Source organism: Otolemur garnettii, unplaced genomic scaffold, assembly GCF_000181295.1.
Source record: "Otolemur garnettii isolate 467f Iridium unplaced genomic scaffold, OtoGar3 scaffold00017, whole genome shotgun sequence".
Lineage (NCBI taxonomy): Eukaryota > Metazoa > Chordata > Mammalia > Primates > Galagidae > Otolemur > Otolemur garnettii.
The window spans coordinates 23,951,662-23,972,520 of NW_003852412.1; the positions used below are offsets into that span (position 1 = coordinate 23,951,662).

Below are 20,859 nucleotides of genomic sequence, written 5' to 3' on the forward strand. Positions count from 1 at the left end.
TAATGTGATATTTTGTTATTTTGATGTCTCGCAAAAACATTTCTATTAAATTTAAAATGAATTCACTTCTTAAATTCCTAATATAAATATATAGGTAAATATAAGTAAATCTGTATTGCATCTTCTCCTTGGGTACTGTTACGGGGGTGTCTGCAGAGTGCTGCCCGGCGCCTGCTGCTGTGGCCCCTGGGTAGAGTCAACTGGATGGACTGGCGTTAAACTGAAAAGATGTCCCTGTATGATGACCTGGGAGTGGAGACCAGTGACTCAAAAACAGAAGGCTGATCCAGAAACTTCAGACTGCTGCTGTGTCAGCTTCAGGTGAAGAGGCAGCTCTCACCCAGGCCAAGAGCCAAAGGACAAAGCAAAGTAGGGTTCTTGGCCCAGTCATTGACCTAAAGCAAGGAGGCTCCTCAGATGACAGGCAGATCGTGGGCATATGTCGCTGCGGGCTGAAGGATCCAGTTCCCAGCCGGTTTTCTGCTGGGGAAGTTCTGATTTCTTCAGCTGACGAGTATGACCCTGTGTTCCCTGACCACCAAGAGAAAGTAGTGAAGTGCCACGGAGAGGAGCGGCAGAGACAGCGGGAACTGGAAAGGCAGAGGAAGTAGAAGAGAAAGAAAAGCAGTGTAAAGACAGGTGTGAAACAAGACGACCAGATCCAGATTCTGATGAAGATGAAGATTATGAGCAAGAGAGGAGGAAAAGAAGTATGGGCAGAGCTGCCATAGTGCCACCGACCTCTCTGGTAGAGAAAGACAAAGAGTTACCTCGAGATTTTCCTTACGAAGACGACTTGAAACCTCACTCACAGTCTTCCAAGGCTGCTATCCCACCCCTGGCGTACAGGGAGCAGGACAGACCGAGGTCTCCTACTGGGCCCTGCAACTCCTTCCTTGGTAACATGGGGGACACAGTGGCACATAAGATCATGTAGAAACTTCCAGGAGGGCCAGGGCCTGGGGAAGCATGAGCAGGGCCTGAGCACTGCCCTGTGGGTGGAGAAGACCAGCAAGTGTGGTGGCAAGATCACTGTGTGTGACGTGACTGAGAAAGGTGACTCCCCAGATGCAACCAAGAATTTGGATTCAAATCTGTTAACTGAAATACTCAAGTGTCCTACTAAAGTGGTCCTGTTAAGGAACATGGTCAGTGCAGGAGAGGTAGATGAAGACCTGGAAGTTGAGACCAAGGAAGAATGTGAAAAATATGACAAAGTGGGAAAAAGTGTGATATTTGAAATCCCTAGGGCCCCAGACAACAAAGAAGTATGGATATTTTTAGAATTTGAGAGAGTGGAATCAGCAATTAAAACTGTTGTTGATCTGAATGGGAGGTATTTTGGTGGATGAGTGTTTAAAGCATGTTTCTACAATTTGGATAAATGCAGGGTCTTGGATTTGGCAGAACAAGTTTGATTTTAATAATTACAGCATGAGTCATCTCCAGTGATCCTTAAGTGAGCTACGGGCTGAGCAGAGGAGGAAAGACACAGCCCCCATGGCTGCTGAGTGCTGAGACTTTTGGAGGGACTTTTAGGACATTTGTTGGTTGAAGTCGTTTTTATTTTGTGGTTTTATATTTTTAAAGTATAAAAATCCTTTAAAGGAAAACAACAACAACAACAACAACAAAACAAAAAGAAAATACTTCCAAACCTCATTCAGGGATTTATTGCTTTTGAATACTTGTTATCAAAGTTATAAATAATTAGAAACAATCTTTGACTATCAATGTAAGTCATTTGATCTTTGTGTAGCAGTTTTACAAAATATTTAAGGAAGTCAGGTAACTTTGGAAAGTGTTCATGTCTGTGAGCGACGAGTGTACTGTAGCTTCTAGTCAGCACTAGACCTATTGCAGAGACCTTAAAATAGTATCTGGTTGAGAGAATTTCCTTAAGCTATTTTAGCCTGCAAGGGATTTTACTTTATCCTTTTTTATTTCTCACTGATATTCATGAGTGATAGTATATTTGGGGCTTTGTTTATTGATGCACTCTAACACCGACTTGTGAAACACTTTGGTTGAGCTGGTGATTTCTACTTTCACAGTTTATTAGAGCTGTTGGCCTCAAAACTTGTTGAGATTTTATAATGACTTCTAGTGGTTCTAACACTCTTATGATTTCATGGCACATACTTGGTGGAAATCCTGTTCTTATTCTCCTGCCCTCCCCACACCTTACTCCCATCCCTGCACACTTCTTTCATCACAGAAGATGAATAACCATGGGTAGAACCAGGGCCCCGTACTTGCCTTCTTTCATTTGTTTTTACTCTATTAAAATATCATTCACAACAGCCACAAACAACATTTATACCTATGACTAATTACCTTGCCATGTGGCAAATCATAGTGGGTTTGAAATTGTAAAGAATATGTCCATTCCTATTACATAGCTAATCATTAGGTATGAGGGCTCTTCTATTCATTATCACTGGAAATAACAGACTATGCTGTTGGTAAGAGACTGAGTTTGATTCTAAAGAGAAGAAAATGTGCGCTTTTCACTTAGGTGTTTTTACCATGATAGGTGCTGAAGATATACTGCCTTGTAAAATTATCTCCCATATGTGACTGATAGTAAGATTTTTTTGTTAGTAAAGGAAGTAAATTTATAATTTGGTTGAGTGTATGGGATCTGGACTTTGATGACTTTGGTTTGTATCTTCACTTTGTATTTCCAAGGTATAATTTGGCAAATGCATTTAATTTCTCTGCATCTCAGGTTCCTGAAGGCTATGTTGACCAGTTTGATGAAAGCATTTCAAATTGTATGTAAAACCAGCACATTGTATCCCATGAGTGCATTAATGTACACAGCTATGATCTAATAAAAAAAATAAAGAATTAAAAAACAAATAAAAATGGTCATAGTGATAGGACCTATCTTATATAGTATTTCAGCTGGTTGCTATGACAATCAACTGAGTTAGTACATGGAAAGCAGTTAGAACCAGCACTTGGCAAAGTTAACCACTATTAGCTAATATTGTGCACATAAAATTCAAATCTTTGAAGATTAGGGCGACTAAAAGACTTCTTTTAGCTGGTATATAATGAACTTGTAGATATTCCATCATACAGACTCTGAAGGTCTTTGTGCATCCACTTCTCCATACCAGAGATTTGTTGAAGAAACTTGGCAATTTGTCCCATAAAGTGTCCATGTTCTGAATTTATTTGTTCCCTCCCTTTTGTATGTATCACTTAACAAGTTTTTTTAAACTTCATTTTTCTTATATGCTGGAAGTTAGCTGTAAAGCCTCTGTTGGATTTAGATTCTGCTTTTTGGGCAAGAAGGCTACATAGGTGGTGCTGAGAACTTTGTATTGCATCACATCAGGCCGCACGGTGGCTCATGCCTGTAATCCTAGCACTCTGGGAGACCGAGCTGGGTGGATTGCCTGAGCTGTCCAGCTGGAGAGCAGCCTGAGTCAGGGCGAGACCCCATCTCTAAAAATAGCTGGACATTGTGGTGTCTTTAGTCCCAGCTATTCGGGAGGCTGAAGCAAGAAGATCACTTGAGCCCAAGAGTTTGAGATTGCTGTGAGCTATCACACCACAGCACTCTACCAAGACTCTGTCTAAAAAAAAAAAAAAAAATTGCATCGTATCAAGAGACACACTGTCTGGCTGTGTCACTGAAGTGTCCTAGTATCACTGATTCAGCACTGGGTTCAAGTGGTGACAGCCCAATCCCTCTATTGTCAGACTTCTCATCAACTTTTCTTTCCTTTTTTTTTTTTTCTTTCCTCTTTTCCTTTTCTTCTTTTCTTTTCTTTTTCCTCCCCTCCCCTCCCCTCTCCTCTTCTCCTCTCCTGTCTTCATATAATCAGCTGAACAAGAAGCCTAACGTGCACATTGGGAACTGGAGTTGATGGGCCCTGGCAGTTAAACCTTCGTGGATACTTCTGTTCTTCACTATTCCATGAGAACACTTAGGCCAGGGCCATGGAGAACACAGCCGTCAACTTGTTATCTAATTGTTTTGTCTCTCAGTGCTTACTTCCCTGATTAATTATTTTATTAGGAGTTATAAACAGGTGCTTCTGTAACTCTGTCATTCTTGCACATTAGCTGGAATTTTTCTGTAAGGAAAAATAGCCTGGGAATGAGGCTATTTGGTTACCATGAAAAGGCGTTTACGTGGATAGACAAGATAAATGTTTAATTCTTCCCCTTTAAATGTTAATTTCAGAGTAAGGAGATGGTGTCCCAGTTACTTTCAGTGATGGGCATTGAACTAACCCCTGCTCTCCCGGCCTTTGTTTCTTTCTTGGTATCCTTAGGAACATCCGAAGTTATATATTTAATGTGTTTCAAGCAATTACAGTCATTATCCTTGTAGATATCAAAATTTTTAATCTTTGGCCAATGGGAACCGCCTCATGTTGCTCCTGTGTGTTCTTGATGTCCCCGTTACTGTTCTGTAGTGTCCCTGCCAGGACTCGGTGTTCAGGCTCAGCTCCCTCCCAGACACCAGTCATTCCTCTAAAGAGCCCCCATTTCCTGGTGGGGAATGGTGTGTTGAGCTGAAGTATGGGTACTAGTGATGCTGTTGTTACTGAGTTGTCATTTCCCATAAGCTTCTTTTTAATGGACAGACCCTAGGAAATTTTATTTTTACAAAGAAGAAATTTCATGAGGTGATACTGATATTTCTATCTCTAATTTATATATAACCTTACAGAGGCTTTATATGGGTTTTTTTGATTTTGTTAACATTTCTTTCTTATGTAATTATTATTTGTTGGATCCTATAACATAAATAGTTTCAAAATATATATTCTATCATATATATATATAGCATAAAAATTTAATTTAGTAATCCTGATATTACCACTAAGAATGTTGAGTTTAGTACAGGGTGGCCATAAAGTTTGTGTGCAATTTGAAGGGAAGGGAGGTGAAGGGAGGGGAGAGGAGAGGAGAAAAAAGAAAAGAAAGGAAAAGAAAAGAAAAAGGGAAAGGAAAGAAATTTGCACATGAACTTTATGGCTACTCTGTATAATATTAGATTTCTTTGCAGCTAAATTTGTCCTTAGAATTTGTTCTACTGAGGATAGGCAGTCAAAATACCATATTCTAAAGCTACTAGAAAGAATTTTTTGTCTATGTGATTATGTCTCCACTTGATATACAATTGCTTGATTTGTTGAAGTTTGTCCATATGTATGCTTATATTTGTATTGTCTATCTTAACTCAGACTGAAGTTAGAAGTAGTTATCTTTAGAGGAAGAAAGGGAAGAGATGAATGGAATTGGAATTCTCTGAATATACCTTGTTATATAGGTTCATGTAAGTGTGATATATATTCAGAAAATAAAATTGAATGAACAGATCTTCAGCTGGAGATGTTATAGTCCATTGGAGATAAGAGTTTGGAATTTAGGGGAGAAGTTTGACTGGAGATGTAAATTTTGGAGATGGAACTTTATTTTATTTTTATTTATTTTTTTGAGACAGAGTCTCACTATGTCACCCTCATAGAGTGCTGTGGCGTCACAGCTCATGTCAACCTCTAACTCTTGGGGTTAAGTGATTCTCCTGTCTTGGCCTCCTAAGTAGCTGGAACTACAGGCCCCCGCCACACACCTGGCTATTTTTTTTGTTGTTGCAGTTGTCATTGTTGTTTAGCAGTCCCTGGCCAGGTTTGAACCCACCTGCCTCTGTGTATGTGAGGTGCCATAATCACTATGCGACAGGTGCTGGGAATGGTGTTTTAAATGGGATTGAATGAGACCACAGTGAGAGCGAATGTACATGAGAAGAGGTCTGGCCCTTGGAGCTGGGGTGTTCTGTCATGTAGAGGTCAGGATAGAGGCAAGGACCCAGCGAAGGGGGCCGTGGGGCATCTAGTGAGATGAGGAGGAAAAGCAGAGGACTGTGGCACCAGGAAGCCTGTGAAAAGTGACCTAGCCTGTGAAAAGTGACCGAGGGGGAAGTGACCACTTGCTCTTCAGTCACTTTCACTTTTTGTATTGTTACCCTTTCCTGTATCCTAAGTTGTAAATGAACAGTTGAAGAGTTACAGGAGGCAGCTGAAGTTAGGGAAACAGGAGATATTTAGAGGGCGAGGGCGTGACTCTGATAATGGGAACGTGAGTCCACATTAGGACGGAAATTCAAGTAAGCCAATTCATGGACATGTTCACTCTTAGCCTAGCTGCCTTCTTATGACCTCAAAATTCTCAGTTGATTATGTAAAACGTAAATGGAACTCTGGAATTAAAAGAGGATCAAATTCAAATTTAAAGTTGAAATAATAAGAAACAAAACAAGTATTGCCTTTCGTTAATTGTAAGAAACAGAAAAATAAAGATTTTTTTTTAAAAGCCCATTGATTACCCTAAATTCTAGGATGGAAGGGACAGTTACCATGTTAGAAAGTGAGGGCAGAGTGGGTGGTATAACTTCAAAGTGTTCTGTGCCGTGGACACATTGATCAAAGGCAAAATCATAAAAGAAGCAAGTCTGAGGGAGTCATTACATTATTAGAAAAAGACTCCGTATTGCAGTTTGTGACACCAGCGTTCCTAAGGCAAAGTCAAGAAATGAAAAGATACCATAGTTGATGTACTCAGTGAATTGTATTAAAGCCTTCCTTTCCACTTGTGAATTTTCTTCAAAGCTAAGTTTTAGGTACAAAGGATTTCACATAAGGATGTGAAATACGTGTGTGTGGAGGGAACTTCTGCTTCTCTCCTTAGGTAATGCCCTGCAGCTGAGAAAGACACTGGAGCATGGAGGCTAAGGAAGGAGACAGCAGATGATCCAAGATTTGTTTTAATGTCCATGTTACTGGTTTGTTTTTTTTTTTAAACAATTTATTTATTCATTTATTTTGGCCAGGGCTAGGTTTGAACCCACCACCTCCGGCATATAGGGTCTGCACTCTACCCTTTTGAGCCACAGGTGCCGCTGGATGTTACTGTTTTGATTAAACGATATAACTGCCTTTTTATTTTATAAAGACACTTGTATGTGAAACAGACCAAGAAGTGCCCTTTGTTGTTTATGTGTTGAGAATACATTCATTTAATTCTAACTATAATGTTGTAATTAAGTCCTGGGTGTTTATACTCACAATTAAAGTGTCATTGATAAGATGGGGTGTTAAATGATTTTAATTTTAAGAGATTTGGATTCAGAGTTCTAATTTCTGGTATTTTGCTTTTCAAAAACAGCATCAGGAATGATGAAAGTAAAACATTCAATGCAGAATCTGTGGAAAACATAGAAAAACACAAACACCAATATCACTGGAACATCTTTACTTCAAGTTTCCCACTGTCCTTCCAATTTTCCATGTATATACTCACTGGTACATATAAAGGCATGTGTATATTTATTTTAATGCACAGTATTTTATTTTAGGTTAACATTACATCATAAAATTTATTTAAAATATTCTCTTACTTCATAATATGGCTGTCCTCATTACCTTAAATAATTCATAAGAAGAATTAGAATGGCACATTACATTGTATTTAGTTTGGGAATTACTGTATATTAACACAGCAGGATTAGAAACAGAGATGTTCTAGTTACTATTGTGCATAATAAGCCATCTTGGAACTGAGTGAGTTACATTAAATTATGATGCTCTCTCACAGTCTGGAGTTGGAAGGATTTAGCTGGGTTCTTCTTGGCTGGGTGCATGATAGGGTTGCAGCCAGATAATGGCTGAGGCTGAAGTCCTCTGACTGCCTTGTCACTGACAGGTCTGAAGCTGGGGTTGTAATGTTGTGTCACGGCACTTGGATATGACAGATGGGCAGCTGGAGGCTGTCCAGGTATCTTTCTTGCATGTGACTAATTTGGGCTTCCTGAAAGCATGGCAGTCTCAGGCAGTCAGATTTCTTACTGTGGTGTCTTTTGCTGGGGCAGGCATTCTAAGAGGACTGGGCAGAAGCTTCTTAAGTTCATATGACTTAGATTCCGGAGACCCAAAATGTAATATTTTTATGCATATTTGTGCTTAAGTCTCAAAGCCCAGACTCAAGGGAAGAGGAATTAGACTTTACACTTAAAGAGAGAATAGCAAAGAATTGCAGCTATCTAGACTCTATTACAAGTGCCTCATGCAGTGTGAAAATGTTATAATGCACTTTTATTCTAACTTTCTATAATAATATATTCATTACAGTCACGTTGTGTATTCATTTAAGTGCTGCTACTGTAAAACTGGTACTGTGTTTATTATTTTTTTTAAATAAAAATGCTATTGTAGTAGGATTGTAACCTACTTGTTACCCTTGAACATTTTCCTGTGGCTATATATAATATTGTCTATAAAATATTTTAATGACTTCATATTGTTCTGATAATTACTTCCTTAAAATATATATTTGCACAAAGATTATCTACAGCTGTTACTATATTAATGTCAAAATAAATTAAATTGTTCACCTTGAATTAGAAAGGAGTTAAGTAAACCAATATAAGAGCTAAAATAAGTAGAGATCTGCAAACAGAAAAGCATAGCTGAGGCTTCGCACCAGTAGTTCAGTGGCTAGTATGCCAGCCACATGCACCAGAGTTGGCAGGTTCGAATCCAACCCGGGCCTGCCAGACAACAATGACAACTACAACCAAAAAATAGCTGGGTGTTGTGGTGGGTGCCTGTAGTCCCAGCTACTTGGGAGGCTGAGGCAAGAGAATTGCTTAAGCGAGTTTGAGGTTGATGCCACGGCACTATGACTGTGAGCTATGGTGCCACAGCCCTGTACCCAGGGGGACATAGTGAGACTGTTTCAAAAAAAAAAAAAGAAAAGAAAAGCATAGCTGCTAATGGCTCAATGCTTAACTTGCCATTAGGGAATTGTAAATGATTGAAAAAGTCAGCTTATCTGGGACATTTAAAGTGAATTCCTGTTTTAGTTGCTAAAAATAATTTTAACCTAAAGTCCCAGTTCTTCAAACAGCCTTGGGCAAGCTGTGGTTTTGTTCATGCAAATTGAGCAAAACAATAATAATGCACAATTATTGAACAGTTACGGAGTTAGGCACTGTGCTAACAAGTGCTTCATACGTTATTTCATCCAATCCTCTCAACCGCCCTTTGAGGTAGATGATTTAATTCCACATTTTTAGATGAAAAAACCTGTTCAGAGACACAACTGAGCAAAGACACTTGCCTAAGTAACACGTACAGTAAGGATTGAGTCTGGATTTAATCTAAGAAGGATGAACTCAAAACAACTGTAAGTCTTAATGGTGTGCTTCCTTCTTTAAAATTAGAAAAGTACCAGCTGGGCACAGTGGTTCCTGCCTATAATCTTGGCACTCTGGGGGACTGAGGCAGGTGGATTGCTAGAGTTCAGGAGTTCAAGAACAGCCTGAGCAAGAGCAAGACCCTGTCTCTACTAAAAATGGAAAAACTAGGTGAGCGTTGTGGCAGGTGCCTGTTGTCCCTGCTGCTAGGGAGGCTGAAGCAAGGGGATTGCCTGAGCCCAAGAGACTAAGGTTACTGTGGACTATGATGATGCCATAGCACTCTACCGACTCTACACAGAGTGATTGGGAATATGACTAGACTTATGGTCCAGGAGAATGCAAAGATAAATAAAACATGACTCTCCTTCTTAAGCAAACCAAAGTATAATGGATGATGTAGTTACATGACAAGGAATTATAGGTGATTTGGAAGAGAGAGATGATCAACTTGTCTTCACTACGGCAACAGAGAGGGAGACAACAGAGGTGTAATGCTTAGTTTGGGTTTGAGGCATGTTTGGGGGAATGGTGGAACATCTGTATGGAGTTACACAGCAGTTAGTGGAAAATGTGAGTCTTATACTTAGTGTGTAGGATTTAATAAGAATTTATTTATTTAACCAGAACTATTGCCTGTTATAATCAAAATAGCTTGGCAAAAACCATGGGGTAGCTTTATGGGAGTGTCTTCATAGCTGACAGTGTGAATCCAGTTCTGTAGGCTCTAAATAAGTATCAGTAGGGGTAAGTTGTTCTGTGGTTATTATAGATTTTAGGAATCGTAGATTAAATAAAGTCTGTGTCCCTTTAGGCTTCTTAAGAGCTTGTGACATGCTTTAAGTATTTTGAATATTTGAGAGGTTTATTTATTATGTATACAAATTGATGTCCTGAAGGTATTTCTGACAGAATCTTTAGTCTGATCAAAATGTGGGCATAGCTTTCCATAGACCACACTTTAGGCAGAATTGGGAAAAGTTAGAGTTGAATCAGGACACTTTCGCAGGGATGAAGGAGAGTGTTGAGGTGAAAGGCCAGGCTGAGAGGATGGCGAACTGTTTGTAGGTAAGAAGAATAGTGTGTTTGGGGGACAGAAAGTGAAGGAGAGGGGACGGAGGGAGGGAGAAGATGAGAAGAGAATAGGAAGAGAAAGGGAAGAGTCACAACAGTAAAATAGTGAAGAGCCAGGAAAGAATGAGGTCAGCAGCGTAGAGAGAGAGATGGTAGACTGTTCTTAGAGAGCTGAGTGTGGGTGTTTCATTTCTGGAGATGGCTATGGAGATGGAGGAAGAGAGAGAATTCTGAGGAACATGAATTAAAATTCCTTAAGTGTTTGAACTATTATAAAATTTAAGGCTGGACAGTTAACATTGGTGGGGATTCTCATACAATAATGAAAGCAGAAGAATAAGCATCCTGTTTCAAATGCACACAGTATTTAAATTCTCAAACTTGGCATTGTGCCCTTACATTGTAGCAGCAGTGTACAAACTACTCAGTAAGGTTTCACAGCTGTGGTATATCAAGGTCTCGGCCGTGTTCTGTTGGATCTGTGCTGTTGTCTTATTGGTGGTGTTAACAGGATGCATGTTTTTGTGTGCTGCCACAACAATGTTGGAGCTTGAATTAGAGCAACAAACAAATGTTTGTAAATTTCTTTTTAAACTTGCCAAGAGTGGAAGTGAAATCAGGGACATGTTAGTTCAAGTTTATGGGGATAATGATGTGAAGAAAACGGTGGTGTACAAGTGGATTAAATGTTTTCCTGAGAGGAGAGAAAGCATCACTGATGAAGAGAAGTCAGGGCAGCCAGTGACAAGTAGAACTGATGAAAACAACATTGCAAAGATTCCTTGACTTGTGCATCAGTCTTGGCTGCTGTGAGCAGCACAGCCGGCAAAGTAAACATCGATAGAGAAACAGGAAATCTTAACTGAAAATCTTGGCATGAGAAAGATGTGGTTCTTGCATCACTAGAAGGCACCAGCTCACACGGCACTATCTGTGAGGGAGTTTTTAACCAGTCAGCAAATAATTGTATTAGGGTGCCTTCCTTATTCACCTGATCTGGTCTCTGTTGATATCATTCTTTACTTAAAGATAAAGGAAATATTGAAAGGAAGACTTTTTTTTTTTTTTTAAGACAGAGCCTCAAGCTGTCCCCCTGGGTAGAGTGCTGTGGCATCACAGCTCACAGCAACCTCCAACTCCTGGGCTCAAGCAAGTCTCCTTCCTCCGCCTCCCAAGTAGCTAGGACCACAGGTGCCTGCCATAACGCCTGGCTATCTTTTGTTGCATCCATCATTGTTGTTTTGGCGGGTCCGGGCTGGGGATTTGAACCCGCCACCTCAGGTGTACGTGGCTGGCGCCTTAGCCGGTTGAGCCATAGGCGCCGAGCCAAAAGGAAGACATTTTGATGACATTGAGGACATCAGGGGTAGTATGATGACAGCTCTGATGACCATTTCAGATAGGGTTCCAAAACTGCTTTGAGGGTGGACTAGGTACTAACATAGGTGCACAGCTTTCCAAGGGGGGTACTTTGAAGCTGACTGTAGTGACATTCAGTACAGAGGTATGTAGCACTTTTTCCCGGGATGAATTCACAAACTTAATTGTCAGAACTCTTATTAAGATACATAATTTATTTTGTAATAACCATTCACACAATAGTATGGAGGGTAGAGCTGGGAGGTAAAAACCAGTCTAAAGAGGATTTACCTTGTCTTTATTCAGGGAAAACTCATTCAAGATATAATTCTTTTTAAATGTCTTGACTCATCGTGTTCACTGATGGGTACTCCGGGCTTAGACAATGCCTAGCAGTTAGGAGAGGCTCAGTCAGTAGTTTTTGAATGCCATTGAGTGAAGAATGAATGGTAGACATAGCCACAGTACATCAGCAGTGCCCACATGCCACACATGGGTTTCCTTTAAGCCTTTTCACACTGGTGTACATGAACAAAAAGACAAAGCTCTTGAAAGACTTGGCAGCAAGTTCTATAGCTGAAGGGAGCTGCTTAGGGACCTTGTGGGCTAAAGACAGCACTAAAGACGTGGCGTAGACAGTGGAGTGGTCCTCCTCTGAAAAATCTGCGCCAGGCACTGGGGCCAGTGAGGCACAAGGCCTGAAGCGGCAGGCCTGGGGGATGGAAGAGGATTGGCTTTGGACAGGCCAGTCGGTTGGAGTACTGTCGCCTGGGAGACACCAGACCTCCTTGAGGAATGCATAAGTCAATGGAATTCTTGGAGCCCACAAGTAGGGAGCTCCAAGAGGTAAAAATGGATTTCCTGTCAGCATGGTGCATGGCGTCTTGAGCAAGGTTTAATTTAATTTGAAGAAATAATAGAGTGGTAACACATTTGCACCATGGGTGTTGTGGGCTAGCTTGTACTTGTTACATACTAGGCATTCCAAGGAAAAAATAATCTTTGTCACATAACAGCCGTAAGAAAATTTTAATCAGATCTAACCCTATCATGCACCTGTTCCCCACCATAGTACCCAAACAGGATTTGGACTGCATTTAAAATAGCATTTAGTAGAAACAAACACTGTATCCTTTATAGTGAGGAAAGAAGAGAAACATTTAATTTTGAATTATGGATAGGCAGTGGATCATGATTTCAAAAAAGCTACAAGAGTAGAAGTTTAAGGCAAGAAAAGAAAAAAAAAACATCAAGTAAGTTATTAGAATGAATGCTTTGGGAAAAGCACAGGTGTGTTTACCAATCATGTTTATGAAAGCCAGAGAGAGTAAAGTCAGTGTAGTATTAGGCATCTGCTTCTCTGTAAAGATGGAATTTAAATCAAACCTGTTAAATACATTATGTAAAATTAAGAATGAGAAATCTTACGAAGTCCTTTATATAGCTCAGACTCACCTTAGTGATCTCTTATTGATAAACTCCTAGCTATTCTCTGAACTGGGAAAATCCATACTTTGACATAGAATTTTTTAATGGCCTGATAGATGTTATTAACATTTTATCAGTAAAAACAATCTGAAATGAGTTTACTCTGGAGTTGGTGTCACTTCCACTGGGTGCTTAACAATCTGTAACAGGTTTAGTGAAGAGTATTTTAGCATTTGGAAGATTTTTAACCGATTGACAAATACCTTTATAATCTTATCAATTGTCATAGAAATTTGCGAAAAATGGATTGTAGGCTTTATCAGCATGTTTTTTAATTTAAATTTATAAACCACTGTAATTGGGAAGGCAGAGAAGCCCCATCTGAGAACTTTTTTTTTTTTTTTTGAGATAAAAGCAGACTGACAAAACTAAGATGACATGAATCCCATTTCCCACAAGTTCCATGTGTCTGAGACAGATGGAGAAATAAATTCATACTGGAAGGTCATTGACTCCAAACTTTATGAGATGGATATGCTTGTAATCCAGGCTTAGGTTTTCTAAGTTTCAAATTTTTTGAGGATTGCAGAAGTTGGGGGGAGAGTACAACAAGTTCAGGTATTTTGTTTTTAAATTTTAGCTCTTATTTGAATGGAATTTTCTGCTGTCCCTGAGACCCCATGGAAAACTTGAAAATTGTGAATTGAAGGAAGTATCTAAAAAAGTATCTTGTTTAAGTTTAAAATGGCTCCTGGCAGTGACAATAGGTAACGTTACTTGCAAATACCTTATGAATAGGAAAGAACTATTAGCTGGACCCTATGTGATCTTCCCATGCTTTACTTGATTCATTCGAATGTCACATTTTTTTTTTTGAGACAGAGTCTCACTTTGTTGCCCTAGGTAGAGTGCCAGGGTGTCACAGCTCACAGCAACCTCAAACTCTTGGACTTAAGCAAGATTCTCTTGCCACCGCCTCCCAAGCAGCTGGGACTACAGGTGCCCGCCACAACTCCCGACTATTTTCTGTTGCAGATGTCATTGTTGTTTAGCTGGCCCGGGCTGGGTTTGAACCCACCACCCTTGGTGTATGTGGCTGGCAACGTAACCACTGTTACTACAGGCGCAAAGCCAAATATCACATATTTAGTTATTGTGAACACTTTAAAGAAGCTACTTTACTTTAACAAAATGTAGGGAAGACTGCAGAACAAAAAGTTTATTTTTTTCCATATCATTGTTAAGCTCACATAATTCTGTTTTCTGTTGAAGTTAATAAATGAAAGTGAGGACTAGATTGCAATGAGAGATTACTTCTTTAAAGCAAAAATAGAAAACAATGATAAATTTTTTTTAAAAGGCCTCATTTTTCCCTAGTTTCCACCTAGAAACAAGGTAAAACTCAACTCTTTTAAATAATCTTTGTGTTAAAGAGGAACTAATATCTGCAGCAACAAACTTTTTAGAATTTAGGAATTCAGTTTATCAAGACCTGAGATGCAGCCAAAGCTATACTTACAATAAACTCATATCTCTAGGCCAGGACTAAGCATTGATCAAAGCTTAATTGGTTTTTAATTTATAGATCTTAAAAAAAAAACCCCACAATAATCTAATCAGAATAAAGAAAGAAATCAGTGAATTAGAAAACAGAAAAACTATGGACTTGGTAAGTAAATTTCAAATCAAGATAATTACATAAAGTTAGCAGTCTTGGGACCTCATCTTATGGATGAAGATGTAGACTCAGGAGGGTAAGTGACTATCTGAAATTGTCCCCCTGGTAAGTGTCAAGAGTACTCCAAGGGCATAGCTGATAAGCCAAGCTGCATTGTCTTCAGTGTGAATATTGGGAGTAACCAACTGCTCCACTAGTTTGAATTCTGGTGAACAGTTTAGACTCTTCATAGCTAGAAAATGGTTTGTAAGTGAAGTTGCTGGAGATTTTACAATTGCTTGAAGAAACTGAGGAAATAAAATCAGTAGTCAGTTGGGAATTTCTGGAGGCTTGGACAGTGAGAAGGGCATGCAAGTATTATACAACCTGCAACATTGTGTATGATCAGCAGTCTCACTAACACAAGAAATAATGGGCTTGGATACATACAATTTCAGAGAATTTGAAGAGCAAAATCTGAAATTGCCAATTAACCTTTGTCAGCACATCTCCATAATCAAGTTGTAATGACCTGCCTTCCATTAATTCTATTAAACTCCCGTTATGTGTAACCCCTTCATCTTCCAATTAGATTCCATTACCAAGTTACACAGATTTACAATGCAATATCTAGACAATGTTTGATGCCTGGTATTGTTTTTAATAGGTGGGTGATAGACAAAAGTGAACTTGATTGATTTATAGGAAAGCAATAAGACTCTCTGAAGAGAGAGGGAGGAAAGGAATGCTGCACATAGCCACTTGTCTTCAAAGAGTATGATATGGAAAAGAATGACGTGGGGTGGCACCTGTGGCTCAAAGGAATAGGGCGCCGGCCCATATGCCGGAGGTGGTGGGTTCAAACCCAGCCCTGGGAGAAAAAAGAATGACGTGGCAGTGGAGAACCCTGACAGCTCCCACCTCAGGTGGGTGATCTACGCAGCATCAGTATTGATAAGTCACACTGAGAGTATGCACCTTTGACAGGTTGTGATAAGAATATCACTTTGCCTCTTTGGTCTTCCCCCAAAGCCACAACCCCATTCTAATTATGAGAAAGATATCAGGGCAGCACTTGTGGCTAAAGGAGTAGGGCGCTAACCCCATATGCCGGAGGTGGTGTGTTCAAGCCCAGCCCTGGCCAAAAACTGCAAAAAAAAAAGAGAAAGATATCAGACAAATCCCAATTACTGGACATGGTAATACCTGACTAGTATCCCTCAAAAGTGCTGAGGTCATCAAATTTAAGGAACATGAGAATGAGATCCTGGAACAGTGAGCATGAAGTTAAAAACTAAGAAATGTGGTGTTAGTGTTCCCCAGAGCCCTCTGTTCTTTGACGCAGAGAAAGGAAACCGCAGACGGAATGATTGGCAAAAAGGGAGGTTGAGGCTCTCTCCGGCACAGCAACTTTGCCTAACTTTACTGATTATCTTATATACTCTCAAACATTCAGTAAGAATTCAATACAGGTAAAAAGAAGTGAAGTAAGATCAGGAAACTGCCAGTAAGATTCTAATTCAGTATGATCGCTACTGAATACATATACAATTGATTTTGTTTGGGGTTCAAACACAAGGGAGCCAGGTAGTCTGCTCTTGCTTGCCTAATTCTCTCTAAAACAAAACCAGGGATTATAATGTTAATGATGGGAGAGGAGCAGAGGATAGCAGCTGAATGCCTGGACAGGTGTTCAAGCTTCTGGCTGTGACCCAGGCCTGGCCCTCTGGTATTCTTTTATGAGAGCATCTCTGTATTTCTGCAGGCTGCAGACAGGACCTCAGAGAAAAGAATTGCATCTCAGAGCCATTTTCCATGGGGAGCACATGAAGCTAACTGCCGTGTCTGAGCATGGGGTGCTGTACCCCTACAATTTGGAATAAAGTTTTCTGTTTTATTATGAAGGTGATTAATAAACATTTATTTTAAAAATCAGTATAGAGAGTTATGCAGTAGCTTCAGCAGAAGATAGGTGGTTAAAAAATTGTGATGTTTCAGTTGGAAGATGGTTCTGTGCTTGGGCAGAGAGCAGTTGTGACAGTGGTTTCCGTCTCAAAACACTTTTGGGGCCTTTTGGTCTCTTGTTTTTCTACAGGTTATTTTTTCTTTTTTGGAACTTGGAGGAGCCATATTCTATTGCAGATAGAATACAAACTTCTTTTTCTAGCTCTGAAAAGTACCCTTCTCCCTTTCTGGGATTATAGGTGCAGGGGAGGGTGGGCATCTGCAAACTCCCCTGAACTCTTGTGGCCAGTCATTGTATGTAAAGGCGGCTGATACTCTGGATCCAGTTTTGAAGGATGTCTGGGAATATCAGGACTCCCACTGTTTTGTTCTTTCAAATACAATCTAGTAGTTCGTTTCCCTTCTGACCTTGAAGTCCATGAGAAATCTCATTGCTTCTGTCAGATATCCCCAGGTTCTCAGTGTTTCCATCCCCCTCAAATATTCTTTCACTTTAATGTGACTGTGAGGGGCAGAGAGGCGGGAACTGGGTGGGTTCCAGCTACAGAACGGTCCAGGATGCCCATAGCTGTTTTTTTCTGTTTCTTGACCGACAATGTGGAAATTGAAGGTTTGAAGTCCAGAACCTGGCATTTTACAGCGTACCTGGGTGAATTCCCTTCCCTGCACTTCACAACTGCTCCAGTGCTGTAGCTGTTCCTTTTATTTCCTTTTAATGGTTGAGTGAACTTGAGGCTGAGAGAGTTGAAGTGACTTCTCTCACAGCTGGGAGATGGCAGAGCCTAGATTAGACTCCAAGGTTGACTCTTGACCGATAGTGCCTTCTGCTCTGTAGATGACTGAGGGCTCAACACCTCAGGAGATGTTTGGAGTGTGTAGCTAGAGGCTTGATGGCGTCTGTGGTAAGATTCTCGCATGGGCATTGCCAGGAATGCTTCCCATTGACCTACAATGGACAGCGGCTGGTGGTTGGTGTGTGTGCATGTACATGCTTGTGCCTGCTTTCCCACCTTTAAATAACATGTACATAATATGTTACTTTTCTCTTTGACAGTAGGCTGAGGAGACATGGAGGGTATGGAAGAGCAAATTCTTTGTCTAAAATACAGCTGCTGCTTAGCTCCAGAGAAAATTGATACCATGTAGAAAAGTGGACTCACATTGACCAATTCTGGTAATTTTTAAAAATAATCAAGAAATCCTTTTTTTTTTTTTTTTAAAGACATCTCACCTTTTTTCTTTCTTTCTTTTTTTTTTTTGAGACAACTCATAGCAACATCAGTCTCTTGGGTTCAGAGAGTGATCCTCTTGCCTCAGCCTCCCAAGTAGCAATGCCCAGCTAGTTTCTCTATTTTTTGTAGAGATGGGGATCTTGCTCTTGCTTGGGCTGGTCTCAGACTCAAGCAGTCCATGCACCTCAGCCCGCAGAGTGCTAGGATTTCAGGAGTTAGCCAGTGTGACCAGCTGAGAAATACATTTTTTAAAATGTAAAATCTTCAAAGGTTAAATCTTGGCAAAAGTGATCTTATAGTATCAGAAACATTTTGGACTGAAAAACACTTGTCTGTAGGCCTGTGGGTTTAGAACCGGAAACTTTCCCCTCTGCTCTCTTCCTTACCTGCTAGAAGTGCAAATAGTTCATTAAGGCACTTAGATCCTTGAGTAACATCAGACTACCCTCAGTAGGGAGGCGCAGAAGAGAAAACTCAGAGAAGGTGTTTAAAAGAATTTTTTCCTATTTTAGGTAAAATTGACTCTCAGGGCCTAAGAAAAACAAAAAACTTTGACCAGAATTAGTTAAAGCTGTTTTCAGTGAGATCTCAATGATCAGTATCATCACTTTTTATGATTTTTGTCTCTATGATCTGTGTAGAATTATGAAATTATATTTATTTGTGAAAAATTACAGGTAGCAAAAAATCTATCTTTAAGTTCTAAGACCTCTTTTCATAATCTGAGAAATTGTTCCTTATTAATTGTTTTTGCAGATAGAGGGGCGCCATCTAATGGTAGTTCAGGAAAACTTAGTTAAATATATAAGCCTTATTTCTCAAAGGAATAAAAGGCAAGTGTGTCTAACTACTCCTTGCCAGGGACACTCATTTGCTCAGATTTATCAGCTATGCAAACAGATCTTGGCTTACTTTATTGCTTCTGAATTGACCTCAAAAGATTTAGAGTAGTGAGACTTTCATTTTGTGCTTTGAAAAAGTGGAATAGAGAAAGCACAACTGAAGTCCATGACTTTCTGGAACCTCACAGAGGTCTGGAACTGAAGCTTCTTTACAGAGTTCTTCCTGTCTCCTTGGTGGACGTCTGTAGTCCACATAGGAGTGGCCTGAATGGCTTTTGTGATTTGTTTCTTCGTGATTCATGTAAATGGGAGTACATGGTCTAATACTCTGGAAAGAAGATAGAAATCACAAATCCAGCAATATGAGTTAAATGACTTTATGTATTGGATCAAGTATTTACTTACCCATTTGTGTTAAATGAAATTTCACTTTTGGGGGAGTATTTATCCAAATTACACTGTTGCTCACTGAACTGGCTCTGGTAGAACCAAAGTCCAGATGTGTAACAGGGTGATTTGTCCTATCATGGGTACTCTTCTGGAGAAAAAAGATAAAAAGATTATTGTGTGAAAGTACACTTTGTGAAAGCTTACGAATGTGAGTCCCACACAAATATAAAATGAACATGTCAAAGATTTTGTTCAACCCATTACTTAATGAGGAAATTAATAAAGTGTTCAAAGAGCATATGGGGAACAAAGGGTTTATAAGAAAATTAATAAAGGATTGTTAAAATAAGAATTCTAAGTTAGAGATAAATCTGGTTTATGTCCTACTAGGCAATGAAACTATACCTATGCATTATCTGTTTCACTTGACAAAAATTACTTACACCTATGTAGGGTAATTTTTTCCAATATACATTTAACTTCACTAAGTCTGCGATCTTTTATCAATAGTAAATAATTGTTGGTTGACAGTGTTCTTCTCAAATTTTGAATGGTTGTGTGCCCTGTATGATATTGAAAGGTCATTCCATGCACTATTTTTTGCCTTATGTCCGAGTTTTGGATACCTTTTCTTGAAGTGTTCTGTATCTATGACACTCACGTCTATGCCCATGCTGTGGGAATCAAGGTATAGAGTAAGATAATTGTATTTGGCCCTGACAAAACTAAGTGAGGCAAGTGAGGATTAAGGGGCTCTTGCTTTCTTTTCCTACATCACATTTTTTCCTGCCTTCCCATTTCTCTAAAGCAGATGGATTAATTTATTTCTTCGCTTATTTTCTCATGAATAAGCATGTCATGAGGGTCCATTATATACCAAGGACTGTGCTCGGTGCTCAGTAGGAGCAAGTGTTCAAGGTGGCCAAGGTCATTGTCTTGAAGGTGCTTTTATTCTAAGGAAAGTAACAAGATAAATACAAAATGTGGCAAGTGCAATGAGAGAAACAAAACTCTGTTGGTTAACCGAGGGATGCCGGGCTTCTATGCATTCAGGTACCTCTATAACTTTGGGTGGGTGAGAAATTATGTACCTAGAAAAGGTAAAACATGGTCTCTTGTCTGATGATGTAAGTCATGTTTAAGGGTGAGGTTCCCCAAAGGAGACGGGATTCAGTGCCCATATGATGACTGAATACTGGGACTCTATATTGTTTAATAGGGTGTGAACATTCCAATTTGTACAAGTAATCATCACATTGAATCATATAATGGCATAAATGTATTTATGATCTATGTACGAAAGACTGAATAAAAAAAAAAATCCTGAAATGATGTCTGAATACTGGGACTCCAGATTTTTCCCACCTCTTAGGTACCAGAAGTCTTGGTAACTATAACTGTGCCCTGTAGATGGGAGAATGGAAGAACCCCATTAACCTACAAATACAGTCTTTGCTAAAGGTATTAACTAAAACTGGGCTTTCTCTTTTTGCTTTTGTTTTTTTAGACAGAGTCTCACTCCATTGCCCTGGGGTACAGTGCCATGGTATTATTGTAGTTCACAACAACCTCAAACTCCTATACTCAAGTGTTCCTCCTGCTTCAGCCTCCAGAGCTGCTGGGTCTGTAGGTGCCTACCATCATATCTGGCTAATGTTTCTCTTTTTAGTAGAGATAGGGTCTCTCTTT

At 39.7% G+C, this 20,859-nt stretch overlaps 1 protein-coding gene and 1 pseudogene across 1 annotated transcript in view; both read left to right on the plus strand.

Annotated features, from left to right (window-relative positions):
- The first annotated feature begins 228 nt into the window (after nucleotides 1–228).
- On the plus strand, nucleotides 229–1,418 carry LOC100962450 (annotated as a pseudogene).
- Nucleotides 1,419–10,837: 9,419 nt separating this feature from the next.
- Nucleotides 10,838–20,859, plus strand: part of ADGRV1 (adhesion G protein-coupled receptor V1) — a 552,089-nt gene continuing 542,067 nt past the window's right edge. The window contains exon 1 of the mRNA XM_012802802.2: nucleotides 10,838–11,045. Within this exon, the coding sequence (XP_012658256.2) occupies nucleotides 10,838–11,045 (208 nt within the window). The remainder of the gene's footprint in view (nucleotides 11,046–20,859) is intronic.